Source organism: Motacilla alba, chromosome Z (genome assembly GCF_015832195.1).
Source record: "Motacilla alba alba isolate MOTALB_02 chromosome Z, Motacilla_alba_V1.0_pri, whole genome shotgun sequence".
Taxonomy (NCBI): domain Eukaryota; kingdom Metazoa; phylum Chordata; class Aves; order Passeriformes; family Motacillidae; genus Motacilla; species Motacilla alba.
In genome coordinates, this window is record NC_052046.1 from 43,251,509 (window position 1) to 43,267,458 (window position 15,950).

The following is a 15,950-nucleotide window of genomic DNA, read 5'->3' on the forward strand; positions in this document are numbered from 1 at the left end:
TTCACAGTGGAAGAGAAGACATTGCAAATTCTCTTTCCTTGGAATTACCTGTATTCTACTGAATACAAACAATAAAACTCATCAAGTAACATACAGAAGGTAACTCCTTGCACTGAGAACACTTAGAAACCTCCAAAGATTTTAACAAACTCTATTTCTTAAGCTTAAAAAGTAGAAAAAACAGATTAAATTATCTCCCTCTGTTACATTTTCAAAACTATTTTAAAAAATCCCAAACATTAGTAACACCAATACAAGAAAAGGTATACTGGAATAGTATATTCTTCTTAGAGCATTACTGTCTGTTGTATCATCACTTTTCCTTTGTTCTTGTTGTAAAGTATTATACATCTTGCTTTAATTGCAATTGTGAAACCTAACTATGTAAAAGTATAGGATTTGTACAAGGCATAACTGTTTCCGATCTCATAAAATCAACCAAAAAATACTGTACAGTATTTTAAAAAATTCTTCAAATCATGTCAAAAAAAGCACTTCTAGATCTTCATTAGGTCGGTATCATGCCACAGGGACAACAACACATTTCAATTACAACTTGAAATAATAATACATATTCATATTACATTACAAATAAGAATTTCTTTAAGCACACACAGAAAAAACAAAATTTTAACTGAATATGAAAGATAGAGGACAGTGTATGAAACACAGTATATGAAAGATAAAACATTTTAAACCATAATTAATGCATGCTCTCACCTTTGGTTGAAGTCTGTAATTCTCTAAGATCTTTGCAATAGCAGATAAAATACCACACATGAGTGCAGAAATCAGCATCATCACTCCAACTGCTGTTAACCAGGACATACTGCAGAAATAGCACAAGCTTTCTGCTGATGTGCATACAATGACATGAACAGCACACAGCATCAGACACATCAAGTAAAACAGCAGAGAGAACAGCGGAGGGGAGAGAGGCACTTCAAATTCTGCCCGCTTGCTCAAGGCTTTTGGAACACTGAGCAAAAGCAGTATCAGAACCTAGGGGAAAAAAAAAAAGAGAATTAATGCTTTGAAAATTTGGGTTAGCTAAAGCATACAGTAAGAAGTCACACAAAAAAAATCATGCTGTGGTCATCCATGTCACTCTGCTAATATGCAGACTTTATTTAAAAAAACTGTGAAGAATTATGTTGGATTTCTTTTCCCTCAGTAAGATATTATCATATAAATGGGAGAACACAATATTGTCTTTTCATTTATTAAGGGCTTAAACGCACAAGTTCCTAAGTTTAATAAATCATCATTTGCCTCCTCACCTGTGGCAACCAATGAGATGTATGACCTTCATTCTTTGTAAAAGATCTTGAACTCCCAATATCAAAATAGTTCTTAGGCAAACAAATTTGACCCATTGTTTGTCACCTGTAAATGCCTGAAGTTAATACACTCTGTCAAAGGCAACTTATTTCCTGTATGAGAAATACATATGTATGAGATCCTGCTGAGCTAAATAGCTTCCCAAACGAGGGAAGTTCTCATACCATCACACAAGTGTATGCTGAATTTCTAGCTTATGAATTCTCCCAGTATTTACTTCTGGTATCTCTCCTTATCTTAGTTGAATTTATTGGTTTTACTTTCACTTTGCTCAGACCTGCACACAGATCAAGCAGAATTCCAAGTTTTCTCTTACATAACTGTGGCAGCAGAGATGAACAACACAAAGAAACTTTCTGCTACCCATATACAAACCTTTACCAAAATGTGGGAAATTTCAGCCACACGCTAAAATGTTTGGAAGCTGCAGAGATGGAGCTAGGACTAGACTGACCTCAATCAGCTGGTGCTAGGGCAAGATTAAAACAAATCAAAACAAAAACAACTATATCAGACCACTGTCAACCTGTAATCTTTCACTGTCACTTGTGAAGACCTATGCCTAAAATTTTTCATACACTACAGTGAGACATAGCAAAGCAGACAAAAAAAAAAAGCTTTGCAATAGTCTGCTGTTTCTTCATATTCTACTGCATATTTCATTTGGTTATGAAAATATGCAGTTCCGAGTATCACACTGGCTTAAGTCTTACATTTCAGCCCATCACTTAAAATTAAAACCAAAACAGCACTCATGGCAGGAAAATGCTCAAACTATAGGTATTACAGAACTACATTTAGGTCTTTTGAACAAATGCACTGTTATCAGTTCACGTCTCAGAGCTATTCTCCTCATCTGAAATACAGGATAAATGGCATTTATAGCATAGTGTAGTTTGAAGAGACATCTGAGTTTCTCTACTCTTATTTATTCAGTCAAGGTGGAAAATCGATATCAAGACAAAAACATTTTGGAGAGCAAGGCAGTTTCTTTAGTGTTGCACTGGAGAAAAGAAATAACTCCAGCCATTTTGCTGGAGTCTTACAGCTACGCTGAGCATACATTTCTCAACAAAAATTTCTGTGGTTAGTAGCTGCCTATTTCTTTGATGAGGACTGATTGTGTGTAACACCTAAGATTTGTTTTCCAGAAATAGAAAGCATCTATAACTGCAGTCCAAAAGTCAAAAAAATCCCAAAAAAACAAATCTAGTGGTTCAGATCTAAAGTAACTGTCAACAATGTGAAGGCACAGATTCTGAAAACAAAGGAACAAATAAAGATATGCACCTTCAGCTTTGCACTGAACTTTGTTCTCCTCCAGATTTTCCATCTGTAGAGCAGGAACAGAACCTACTATCCCATCTATCCAAGGGGACCCTGGAACTCATTCCTGTGAAGTGATCAGCAGAGTGACTAACCACCCTGAGCAGTCTACCAGAAAGCCATTTCAGAAGCACTATGTATGCAGAGAGCAGTGCACGGGAGACAAGGCACAGAGCCCTGGCAGGACAAAGGAGACCCAGCACTTGAATTTTCTCCAAAAGATCACTTGGAGAGATCCACTTAAAATTAAAGATATACCATATCTTATCCTTGTAACTACAGAAGCTATGAAGAGATAACCCTACAGCAAGTATTTATTTCAGGGCTCTAAATCTATCAGTACAAGGAACAATTCCTGGAACTGTGAGAATTTTCCATATAAGGTATTGCCTGTTTGGAGCAGCTACACTCAACATTAGATAAAGAGGAACAGCTAGGGATTTACATGCCAGACTGTTTTTCTTTTTCCTAATGCAGTAAAGTCACTCAAAAATAGAAGGCTAACTAATATGGGAGTAATTGAAGTTGCAGTACATCTGCATATCTACTGTAATTAGATACACTAAAACACAAGTAATTCATATCAAAGGCACTCTTGAATTATTTTAAAGACCAGATTTTACTTTAAAAAGAGTATTAATCTTATACAAGCACAATGTCAGCCAACCCTAAGAACCCATATTCAGTAATTTGAAAGACAAGTAAGTGTATACATTACATATCTAACACCAAGATACTTTACTTCTGTGCACTTTTACACAGAAAAGATCTATTTTCATACCTCCATAATGATCACAGTCCCCACCATCATGGAATACATGTCATATTGTGCCACTTGTTTGCTTAATGAAGAACTCAAAGTCTTGAGGGCCTCTAAGTATTGCTTCAGGACCTTTTTGCCAAGATTTAAGAGTATTTCTGAATTATTCCCCTCTAAATACAGTTTGATCCAATTACCATGGGATTTTTCTGCTATCTTAAAATGTTCATATCCAGGATCTGGAGAGAAGGAGAGAAAAGAAAAGAAGCAAAAGGGTCCATGAACAAAGATTACTTGGAGATGTGATCATATTTTCATATTTGCTTGTATAATGTATAAAAATATATAATTGCTATGGCAGTTAGAAATTTTTTTCACAGGTACAAAATAACACTATCTTTCTGCAGCAATACCAGTTACTTGGAATAAGAGCAATTAATTCTAACCTAATAAACTGTCAAAACCTCTAACAATTGACAAACTTATTAAAATAACCATTCGTTTTTACAAAATGTTTCCAGGACAAACAATTTAAATGCTTCAGATACTGCAGAGGGGAAGAAAGCAATGTTTTCCACTGGAACTACTTACTCATTATCCAGAGCACATTGTATAAGCTATAGAAGAAATTATCAAATAGCTGATGTCTAGGGAAAACACCAAAGGAGTCAACACACACACCAGATACCCCAGAGGGATGTACAGCCCTTCAGAAGTACCATGACAGACTGGAGGGATGGGAAGAGAAGAAACATCTGAAATTCAACAGAGGCAAGTGCCAGGTCCTACACCTGGAAAGCAGCTCTGTGGAGAAGCACCTGGGAGTCCAGGTGGACAACAAGCTGTCCATGAGCCAGCAGTGTGTCCTGGGGGCCAAGAAGTCCAATGGGATCCAGGGGTGTGTTAGGAAGAACATTGCCAGTAGGTTGAGGGAGGTGATCCTGTCCCTCAGCTCAGCCCTTGTGAGGCACATCTGGAGTGCTGTGTCCAGTTCTGGGCTCCTCAGGACAAAAGAGACATGGAGGTCCTGGAGCAGGTCCAGTGGAGGGCAACAAAGATGATGAGGGGCCTGAAGCATCTCTTCTACAAAGAAAGGCTGAGGGAGCTGGGCCTGTTTATCTTCAAGAAGAAATGGCTGGGAGGGGACTTCATCAATGTCTAAGTATCTGAAAGGAGGGTGTCAAGAGGATGGAGCCAGGCTCTTTTCCATGGTGCCCAGCAACAGGCAGGAGTCTGCCTGTTGACAAGAGGCAACACAGGAACACAGGAAGTTCTACCTAAACACAAGGAAGAACTTTTTTACTCTGTGGGTGGCTGAGCACTGGAACAGGTTAAAAGGAGAGGATTGCAGAGCCCTTTTCTCAAGATATGCAAAAGTCGTCTGCACACATTCCTGAGTAATGTGCTGTAGGGGACCCTGCTTGAGCAGGGTGGTTGGACTAGATAATCTGCAGTGATATTTTACCTAGCCTGTGATTGTGCTTTTCAAATACTGGTCATTGAATACAGTATGCATTCACAATACAAATTCAGTTGATAATACATGGAAAGCATGAGCGTAATTTTTAGAAACTCATATCTCACTGGAACTTATGCTATGCATGAATATTCACATTTATCTGCATTTTTTCTGTAAAACAGATGTTTAATTTCACTTCACACTAATAGTACTTGCTATTTCCCTGCAATTTGAGTTGAAAGGTAACAATAACTCAAGTACAAAAGGTCGATTTGGAAATTTTATATAACATGCAGTTCTTCCCTTTTTAGCTGAAAGTAGGGTGAAACATTTGCTGTACAGTTTCAGACAAGAAATGTTAAAACAATGAGTGAAATAACTTTGGTGTCACAAAGACTTAAGTTGCGGTTCTTTTTCACTCCTCGTAGATGAACAGTGTATTCTAGTCAGAAAAAAAAAACACTTTATTTTTTAAGCCTTTTCAGCAAAAGTGCATTATTAAATCTAGAAACATTTGAAATTTTATTTCACGTAAATGAAACTGAATGAAGTATTTCTATTCTCAATTCATATACACATGAAAGAATTGTGCTTACTATTTGCAATTTTCTTACCATACAAGACATTTCATCATCTGTGGGCTGAATTCAAGGTGAGAATTTTAAAAGGTAATGTTTAACTCAAAATGTCCAGTCTCTTTTCCCTAGACTTATAGCAGACTCCAAGGCATGCTGACCCTGCTATGCAGGGGGCTTGCAGGGATCTGCCAGAAAGCACAATCCAGCCAGCAGCAAACACCCGTATATCAAGATAGCTGCCAGTGCACACACAGGATTTTATTTCCTTCCTGTAATTATTTAACTTCCCTGCAGTTTCTTGTTCAGTATATTTTAAATAAGAGTTAAATATTCATACGTCTGAGGACATCCATAAAGGATCATCTAAAACGAGCTTTAATCAAACTGAGATCTGACATGACACTTCTTCATTATACATAAGGCTGAAATGACTTCAAGCTATATTTTGAAACATAAATAAATTCCCTCACATCTTCCGTTCCTGTTCTGCTCCCTTTTCATGCTTCTTGACTAGTCTCCCTTTTCAGCCCCTTCAGCATTTTTATTTCATTCCCATCTACTCTTTTCCATGCTAACTGCCCACCAAAACCATTGTGTCCATGCTATGAAAGATGACTTTAAGCCAAACTCTCTTGAATGAATGATTTAAAGATCTTTCAGACAGGAATAAAAGACCATGCTTGCCAAATTTCATTGGAGAACTCCAGTTATATTGGTTCAGTGGCACATTTATATGCAGAAGACATAAAATAATAAGGGTCATGGGCATTAAGTTGTTGGAGAAGCATTTTGGTAACAGGCAGGTAATATTGTCAAGTCACTCCCATACAGGATACTTATAAAACAAGTCAAAATTGAAGCAAAATCCAAAGAAAGCTTGCCTAGCTGCACATTTCACAAAGCACTGGCAATGTTTTACTTGCATAGTATTACATTAGCAATTTGTGCTTCAGCCTCACTACCATCTTATCACAACCAGATGGATAAGCTTTGCAAGCATCTGTTTGACAATAATTTCCCTTAGTTCCAGTCACAGGCAGCAATCATTTTAAAAGAGTTATAAGAAAGAATGAATAATGTAAAAGTGACTTCTCCAGTTTCAACATATACATGTCCCAGTAAAAGTCAAATTATTTTAATCTAATACAAGTTCAGGACCAGTCCCAAATTGAAAAGCTTGCACTCAATTTAATAACAGCAGCCAACTTGCTCTCCAGCATAACTCTTCATTCCACTGTAAAATGTCTTTCAAAGAAGAAGTCCTAATTTATCATTTAACTACATGTTCAGAAGTTCAGAACATGAGGGAAGCATTGCTAGATACCTAGGGCTGCCTATCTTACACTGAGGTATGAACTTGCTCAAAAACCCAAAGTGTGTTTTTAGATAATTCTTCTTTGAGCTTCTTCATTTTTCTAGCTATTTTTATTCTCCTTTTCCAGACTTTTTCTTTAGCTGCACATATACACATCTATCAAAAGAAAACCTCATGCCTCACATCACAATTTATTAGCGTGTTTCAAAAATGTATGTTTTAAATAATAAAGCCCTTAGTCAACCTTCAAGTTTCTCATGTAAAATTTAATTTACTTGATAATATGTTTAAGGGTGAGGAACCTCAATAAAGCAAAGTCCAAGTCCCATTAAATGTCATGCAACCTCTTAGTTTGAAAATGCATGTTTATATGAACAAACATGGGGGGTGGGGGGGAAGTTACTGACCTGACTTCATTCTGCTCTTTATTTATTAACGGATATGTTTAAAACACACTTGAAGATGAAAAGAAATCTTTGTGTACTCTTACAGTTTGCTCTTAATATTGGAGCAGTTGAATTCAGGGAAATCCATGGCTTCTTTATGAAACAGCTTGTTAAAATCATTCTGCCTTCCCATCTGACAGTGATTCAACTCAACTGACAGCTGACTTCATCTCACTGTATTAAGAAGGAAACTAATGTTCCACCAAAAATGAATGTACATTTTATGATATAGCTTAAAATGGGTGAGTCTTTTCCTGACTCAGTCATCATCCTCATGGTCCCAACAGTTGGTGCTGTAACCCCTGTGCTGTAAATTACAGCACTGGACAGGAATGCCATGTTTTCCCCTTCAGCAGAGCTTACTGGTTTTGACCTCTAGAGTCTAATTTATTTTTTTTTTAAGCAGCAAGGCTTATGCTGTCCTTGCAAGCATTTTCAAGTGTATCTTTCACTTTAAACTGAAGTTCCAGTTACAGGCATTTTTCTTAGCATTGAACTGAAATGTTTTGATCCACTAGTTGTTACTAGAGGAGAATCCGCACTGCAAAGCTTGAAACTGCAGCAGCAGTTTCAATATGAGTGACATCCAACTAAGCAAATGGGAGTGATGTCCAGCTGACTCAAACTATCTTTTGGGGTTTCTTTCACTCAAAAAAAACTGGCAGAAGACCTTTTCTGTGGAATTCAGAAATTATACAGCCCAAGAGCTGTCAGCACAACTCTGATGAATGTTCACATGTTCTACAAATACAGATTAAAAGGTTCTGAGGAGAGTGAGTTAAAGAATATTGCTCAGATCTGTGTCCAATGTGGTCTTGAATGTTTACAGGTATGAAGCCTCCACAACCTCTCTTGCCAACTCATTCTAGTGTTTGACAAATCTTACCTAAATGGTTTCCTCCAAATTTTTTGTGAGGACCACCAATTAGACCCTGGTCCCATCTTGTTTCTTCCCTCCCATCATATATTACTACATTGATAAGACTCCTCCTAAACAGCCCTCGCACCCTCAGCCCCTCCTCGTATGACAGACATTCCAATCCCTTCATCACCTTCATGGCCATGCACTGCACTTACTATGTTATATTCATTAAATTTTGGTACTGAGAAGCCCAGCACCAGACCACCTAAGACTCCTGATGCCTGCTCACCACAGCTGATACAAGAGGCAGGACCAGCTGACGACTGTCCTCGTAATGCCACCTTGGATGCTACTGCCCTTCCTTTCACGAGGGTGCTCTGCTGCCTGATATTCAACTTGGTGTCCCCAGTCATCCCATGGTGGTTCTTCCAGCTGTCTCCAGTCAGTTAAAACCCAACCTGCTATGATACACTGGAATTACTTCCCAGGTGTAGGATTTGGCATTGCCCTTTACTGAACCTTAAGAGGTTCCTGTCAACCCATTTCTCCAGCCTGTCAAAGTGCTTCTGAGTGGTCGGAGACCTACCTACTGCATCAAGCACTTCTCCCAGATTTCTATTGTGTCCTTCCCTTGCTGAGACTCCACTTCGTCCCACTGGCCAGATCATCGATGAAGATGTTAAACAGTTCTGACTTGAGTCAAGCCCTGTGGTTGATCGCAATAGCCTTCAAGGGGACTTTGTGCTGCTGATCACATTCACAGCAGGTGAGCCACTTTTCAGTCCATCTCACTGAGTCCAGTTATCTAGCCTGAAATGCAACAGGATGGCTGAAGCACCACATGAGCACCATGGATGGTGAAAGTAAGACCTCCTCTACTTGTCTGAAAAGCTATGAATTCCTTACAATCCAATTGTCTGCCCTAGATACCCATAAAATATTGCCCATGTTGGTCTATATACTAATCCTGACCCAGAAGTTCTCAACTATTTCATCATCTACTCCCAGGCACAGCTGCATGCCTGTCACCACTCTCTCACATAAAGATCAATTTCTCCTCCTCAAATTCCCAACTTACAATCTTAGAATTGTAGAATTATTCAGGCTGGAAGATGCTTTTAAGATTATCTTGTTCATTGCCACCACTGTTAATGGAGACAGCTTTTGCTACATCACCACTCATTACTTGTTTCCAATTAGACATTAAGCCACTGACTTTACAGACATACAGCCAGTTTCTTATTCCTTTCAGAGTCCATTTATCAAACCATATTACTCTAACAACAGCAGCATGAATGTTCAGAAGTCTAAGTAGATGACACATCTTTTGTCCACTGATGCATTAACCCCATCATAGAAGGACACTAAATTAGCCAGGCACCATTTGCCCATGGCAAAGTAGTGTCAGTGATTTCCAATAACTTTCTGTCTTCCACATGTTTTAATATCTTCATGTCTTCCACATGTTTTAATGTCTTCCAGGAAGATCTGTTTTGTGATCTTACCAAGTACAGAGGTGAGGCTGACTGGTTAAGCAGTTCCCAGGATCCTCCTTTTACCTTTTTTAAAAAGCAAGAAACCTTCTTGAACATGAATCAGAGTACTGAATATAGTAACTTCTCTGCAAGGTAACCTCCTTCTAGGGGAATCCTGACAGATGTGTGTGTGCCTGTAGTGGGATGGCATCTATCATCACTTAAAAGCCATGCAAAATAAATGGCCATCCATGCATGCTCTTGAGTTACATATACTAGTCACTGAGTTAGTGACATTGTCTTCAGTACTTCTAGGCCTGAAGTATCCACATCAATCAAACAACACTAAACAAACAGAAAGTACTGCTTCCCTGCCAGTCTTAACTGAACAGACCAAAGCATTAACTTATAGCCTTGCACATCTAGGACACTCTAAGAAAAACAAGACCCCTCTAAGAAGTCAACAGAAACAGGGGAAATTGGCATAAAGTCTCTGTAAAAAAAGCTACCATGACTTGGACCTAGATTTGCATCACATTATTGGGACTTTCTATTACTGAAAGGAGAGAAGGTCATTGTGGATGCTTTGCCTCCCAAACTCTTTCCAGTATGGTAGCACCTCTAGTAAGTCGGCAGTCACAAGCAAGCACCATAAAAAAATTCTCACATTTTTATTCTCAGCAATTTTGACTTTCACTTTTCAGATGAAAGCTACAAGTTGAGATTAAGCTGTTGCCAGACAAAAAATAAAACGAAAATGAAGATATAAATAAGAAGCTGGTAGAAACTCGAGCCTGCTTCATCAGTGTTTGCAGAAATACTGTCAGATGGAGTTTTGTGATGGCATTTTCAGAAACACTGTCATATCCTGAAACCCCTCAACTGGGCAAGTTCCTTACTTGACACAACTGGGTAAAGTGAAGAAATCTGTGCAGAAAAAAAATGTCAGAAGAGATGGAGCATGGGTCCTGCTATAGGCATGTTGTTGCTACAAGCAAAATTTGTTCTGTTGAGATTCCTGGACCAGGTTTAATTATGATTAGAAGCTGTGATGTTGAAAGATAATTGATTCTTGACCTAGAATAATCATTTTGCTAAAATCTATGTTGCCATCCACTTTAATTATTCCTGGCTGTACAACAGCTCTGCATTCCCATCTAGTTATTTTAATAATTCAACAGATTACAAATCACTTGACAAGCTTCACAAGTCACTTTAAGACAACATCTTCTAATGTCAATGGTAAAATATTCTCCTTCACCCTCTGACTCATTTTTTTTCACAAAATTATCATATTAACTTCATTATCTATACTGCAGTCTGTATCATGCTTCCTAATGAAATACCACATTTTGCTAGGTTTGGTTTCTTTCCTCCAAATACGTACACACACACATATGCATTTTTAATAAGCAGTTCTCTAGATTCTCATTCCAAGTAAATACATAAAAAAAGAAATAAAAAGATAACTTACCCTAAATTATCACTCAGCTTTACTTGAAGCATCTTTTTATTTAAACTAGAAAATTCAGTCTATTGTGTTAATTCTGCAAATAGCTCAGAGTCAGTGCCCTATATAGAACATCTCACAAAAAGCAGTTATGAAACCACTGAGATTTAACGACACTGGCAGTTTTACTTTAATCTTACTCCACCATTATTTTTGCTCTTTTGCCAACTAGGAATATTAGTAGTCATTAAAAAAAACTGTATTCAGAAGCAGTGTATCAAAGTAGGTTGCAGTAAAGATTGAATTCAGTACAACTGTTCTGAATACTGCTCTCAAAAGAACAGCTAACTTGCAATGTAATGCCATACTACTGAATTTAAAAGTCCAAACTGTTTTATAAACAATCTCATTTTAGTATATCTGTAACATTTTTTAGCTAATTTACCTTTTTCATATGCAGGCGTATTCTCTTGCAGCAATTTGCTAAGCTGGAACCCATTCAAGTGCACAAAACGTAGCTGTTCTCTCATTGTCTTGCCTCCAACAACTGGCAATATAAGGTTCCCAACACTGTTTCTTGAAATTGGTAGGCCAAGACCTATTGCCAATGTGCTAGCTAAATCTGTTTGCTGCACATGCTCAGGCTGGGCTAGAGGAGCTAGAATGAACAAAAAAAAAAAAAAGAGAAAGAAAAAGAGAGAGGAAAACAAGTATTTCAATAACAAGCCCATTCTATTTCTCCAGAGACAGCTGGCACCTTATTCGTTTCAGAATTGTTTCAATGGTGTCAGATCAGCTATTTTAAGTGGTCTACAGAGAGCTGACTGATCTTTTTCAGCTGCTATCCTCTGCTTCTGTAAATCCAATATTTATTAAATTCTTAGCCACCGCCAAGCTTCAATGCTAATAACTACTGTAAACACAAAATAAATGTTATACAAGTACAAGTAAGAAAACAGATGGTCCAGGACATCACCTTAATATCAAATTGCAGCCTACATCCTAAGAGGTTTCATAACTTTTATATTAGAAATAATAGAAAGCACTACAGTAGGCCAATTTAATATATGAACAAAGAATGAGAACCTAAAATAATGTGACAGCATTCCAGAAGCATCTCGATATAATGACAACAGTTCGAGATTTAATTAATATCAGGTTGCTAGGAAAACAGAATTAGACATCAGGTAAAGAATGATGAAGCTCCAAATCCATGGCTACATGCAGGCAAACTTAGTGATTTTTAAAGGGTCCGGTGTAAGATTCCATTAACTTACTGCAGCTATCAGGATTAGCCTTCAGTCCCACAGAAATCTACAGACATGAATGATTTTATTAACATAAGGAACCTTCTGTTTAAGATTGTTTTGCCAGCTGTTTCTTTTCGTGCTGAACTAGTTAGGTAACAGTGTTTTTCTATATGCTTTTATTTCATTCTCTTTGTAACTTCAGGCATTGAGTGCTTTGACTTAAATGCAGTATAGAAAGAATTCTATATAGTCTTTATTCCTCTCAAGGCTGCTTTTGAGAGCATTAAAATTTGCCTCATTTCTCATCTAGCTCTGATTAATCCCATACTTGTACAGAATGCCATCTATAATCCCTAAAGCCTCTTTGCATGAGTGCCTGTATGTCAGCAGTTTTCAGATTTTATCTTTAAAGGCAAGTTCTTAACTGGTAAAAAAAAGCCAAACTACCAAACACATTTAGCCAATCATGGGTGACACTTCTCTGTAGAAGGCTATACAAGTAATACTCTGACAGCATACTAAATGCAAAAAGCCCACAGGATTACTATTTTGAGGCCTACCAAATTAACCACACTACATTTTGTTTACAGTAGGATCATAAGGAGCAATCACCAGAATCCTGATTACCGTACCAATGAAAAGTAAACTGCTGGATATTTACAAAGGCATTAGAAATCACAAATGCTATCCCAAAACACAGATACATAGATACATTTCGCTGAATTGTAAGAATTGCTCATTCAGGTTAAACCTCATAGAAACTAATTCCAATGAACAGGAGACTGCATTTACAGAATCTATACTCTAGTGGCCTGGCTGTCAACATATGCTAGTGAAATTCATAAAATAAAAATTTAGCCAAGAGCTTTGATCCACTCTTGACTTTGTTTTGTTTACAGACCTGAGAAGAAGTCAAGGACTCCTCAATCAGTGCTTTCTACTGCAGCTCAACAACAACTTTACAAACAAGGGGAAAATCTACCTCCACCGTGCTGCAGGAACTTCCAGCAAGATAAATAAATCAAGGTTCTGCATACAGGTTTTAGAAGAAAAGAAATCACATGGAAATTAACAAGTGGCAGAATGAAAGGCAAAAGGGAGTATTATTCTGGGGAAAATATTCACTCCTGGTATAACTAGATTCCAGTGATCCACTCAGTCAAGGAGTTTGTTTAAGCACAAGTCTACAAAGACTAAACAATCTCTACCACTCCATTTCATTATTGCTTCTTGCCTTTAACTATCTGGTTTTTATTTTTTATCATTATCTACAAGTAGAAAATCAGCTTCAGAACCATGTGAACTCACATCAATTATATAAAATTAAACAGCCTATACAATAAACACACTTATGGTCCATATTCTAATCTTAAGACTTAGCAATCAATAGTCATGTTATCAGTGCCATCACCTCTCACCCTTTCATAAGGGTCAGATCAATTTAATGTTGAAAAAAAAATCCTATTTCCAATCTAGTCTCCCAAGGGCTTTCTTCCTCCTTCTGGTGGACTCTGTGTGAGAAATTTTCATTCTTCTATCCTAGCTGTCTGAGAGAGAAGAACAGAGGTCAAGGAAAGATTCTAGCCATAAAATACACAATTTCAACTCACTTCAAATAGGATTTTGGATCTACACCCATTTATTTACCATTAGCCCAGTATCCTGACAACACATCTCATTCGGATAGGACAGTGCTGTAAAAGATTATCATCTCAGAAAAACACAATTCTCTCACTGGTTACAAAGCTTGATTCATGATTCTTGGTTTCACCGAGACACAGATGCTAACTTTGGCTGGAACCAGAGTTTTATGATCACACATAATGGGCTTTCCCAAGCAACTGTAAAACAAACCAAAGCACTTTTCAAAAAGAATTCTAGCATAATATGAATTAAGACTTGCCGGTGTGTTCTTGTCCTGGTTTCATCTGGGGACAGAGTTAATTTTCTCCTTAGTATCAGGTACAGGGGCTGTGTTTTGGATTCAGTATGAGCATAATGTTGAGAACACACTGATGTTTTAGCTGTTGGTAAGGAGGGCTTACTCTAAATCAAGAACTTTTCCACTTCCTGTGCTCTGCCAGTGAGCATGAGAAGCTGGGAGGGAACACAGTTGGAGCAGCTGACCTGAACTGGTTGAAGGAATACTCCATACCATAGAGCATCGTAGCCAGTATACAAACTGGAGGGAGTTGACTGGGGGCTGTGGATTGTTGCTTGAAGGTGGGCTGGGCACCAATCAGCAGGAGTGAGCAATTACATGGTGTATCACATGTTTCTCTTGGGTTTTATTCCTCTCCCTCCGTCCTTTCCCTTACAATAAGAAGTACTATAATCTACACATAATTATTATTGCTACTCTTGTTACAGTTATATACATAGTAGTGTTCCCATTCTATTAGAGTACGCTATGCACTGGTATCTACTGGAGCCTTACACCAAGTACCACGCTGCCACTCACTCGCTCACACCCCCCATCGTGGTGGGGAGGAGAAAGAAAAGGTAAACCTCATGGGTTGAGACTAGAAAAGTTTAATAATTGAAACAAAATTAAATATTATAATAATAATAGTAATGAAAAGAAGACAAGGGGAAGAATAAAACCCAAGAGAAACACGTGATTCACAATAAAGTTTGTCATCCCCTGTTGACCGATGTCCAGTCCATCCCCAAGCAGTGACTGGCAGCCCCAGTTTATATACTAGGGATGATGTTCCATGGTATGAAACATCCCTTTGGCCAGTTCAGGTCAGATGTCCTTGCTACACTCCTTAATGGCTCCTTTTGCACCTGCTCAATGGCAGAGCATGGGAAACAGAAAAGTCCTTGATTCAGAGTAAACATTAAAACACCAGGCTGTTATCAACATTATTCTCATACTAAATCCAGAAAATAGTTCTGTACCAGCCACTAAGTAGAAAATTAACTCTATTCCATCTGAAACTAAGACATTTCTAAAAAACATCATGCTTCTTTGATCCTTACCATTTCTCTTCCCAAAAGCAGAGCTGATAAACAGTAGTGGTGTGTGCACTTCTCCTTCTGAAGAACCACCATGACTGCCTGTTTCAGACATTCCATGATCCCCACAAACAACTAACAAATTGGGAAGAGAAGCTTCCTCCTGCAAATCACAGAAAAAAATCTAGAGTTACCATACAAACACAATTCATTGATATCATTTCACTATCTTCATCATTTTCAAACATGAATATGTCTCAAAATTAACTTCAGTTTTGAAACTTGCTCACCCTGGGGCAGATAATAAGAGATCGCTGCAATTACGTGTAACTCAGTAATAAGAACTTTTAAAAGTTAAGGCACATTCATATCTGACACACTTATTAGTATCTTAGCAAAAAAAAAAAAAAAAAAGCACAAAAAAAGCTTGTTTAAAAAAATCCTGAATTTACAGTTACAAGAAACTCTTTGAAAGATTAAATAAAGGCTATCACACCATGAGAAGCAAGTCAGGAGTCCCAGAAGAGCATCATTAACACAGAAATATTCCCCCTCTTCATTTCTTCAGCTTCACTAAGTTTTAAAATAAATGCTGAATTATTAATATTGTAAATACTAACATAATATCAATTCAATATTAAAAAATAATCCTGTTTCTAATAGTATATACTTTCCCAAGGGCTTTAGGGATTGAAATCTGACTGATTTGGGATTTAAATTTGACAGC

General features: G+C 37.7%; 1 protein-coding gene across 12 annotated transcripts in view; it reads right to left on the reverse strand.

The window, feature by feature from the left end:
• PIGG (phosphatidylinositol glycan anchor biosynthesis class G) overlaps window positions 1-15,950 on the reverse strand; it is an 82,464-nt gene that overhangs the window by 59,660 nt on the left and 6,854 nt on the right. For 5 of the 12 annotated variants that reach the window (XR_005255216.1, XM_038124001.1, XM_038124003.1 and 2 more), the window contains 4 exons: window positions 15,248-15,386; window positions 11,458-11,670; window positions 3,449-3,666; window positions 721-1,002 (listed from right to left, as the gene is read on the reverse strand). Coding sequence is in view for 9 of the 12 variants with exons in the window: in XM_038124001.1 (XP_037979929.1) it covers window positions 721-1,002; window positions 3,449-3,666; window positions 11,458-11,670; window positions 15,248-15,386 (852 nt within the window). In the remaining 3 variants the exon portion in view is untranslated. The other 7 variants (XR_005255217.1, XM_038124005.1, XM_038124004.1 and 4 more) reach the window with 7 other exon arrangements.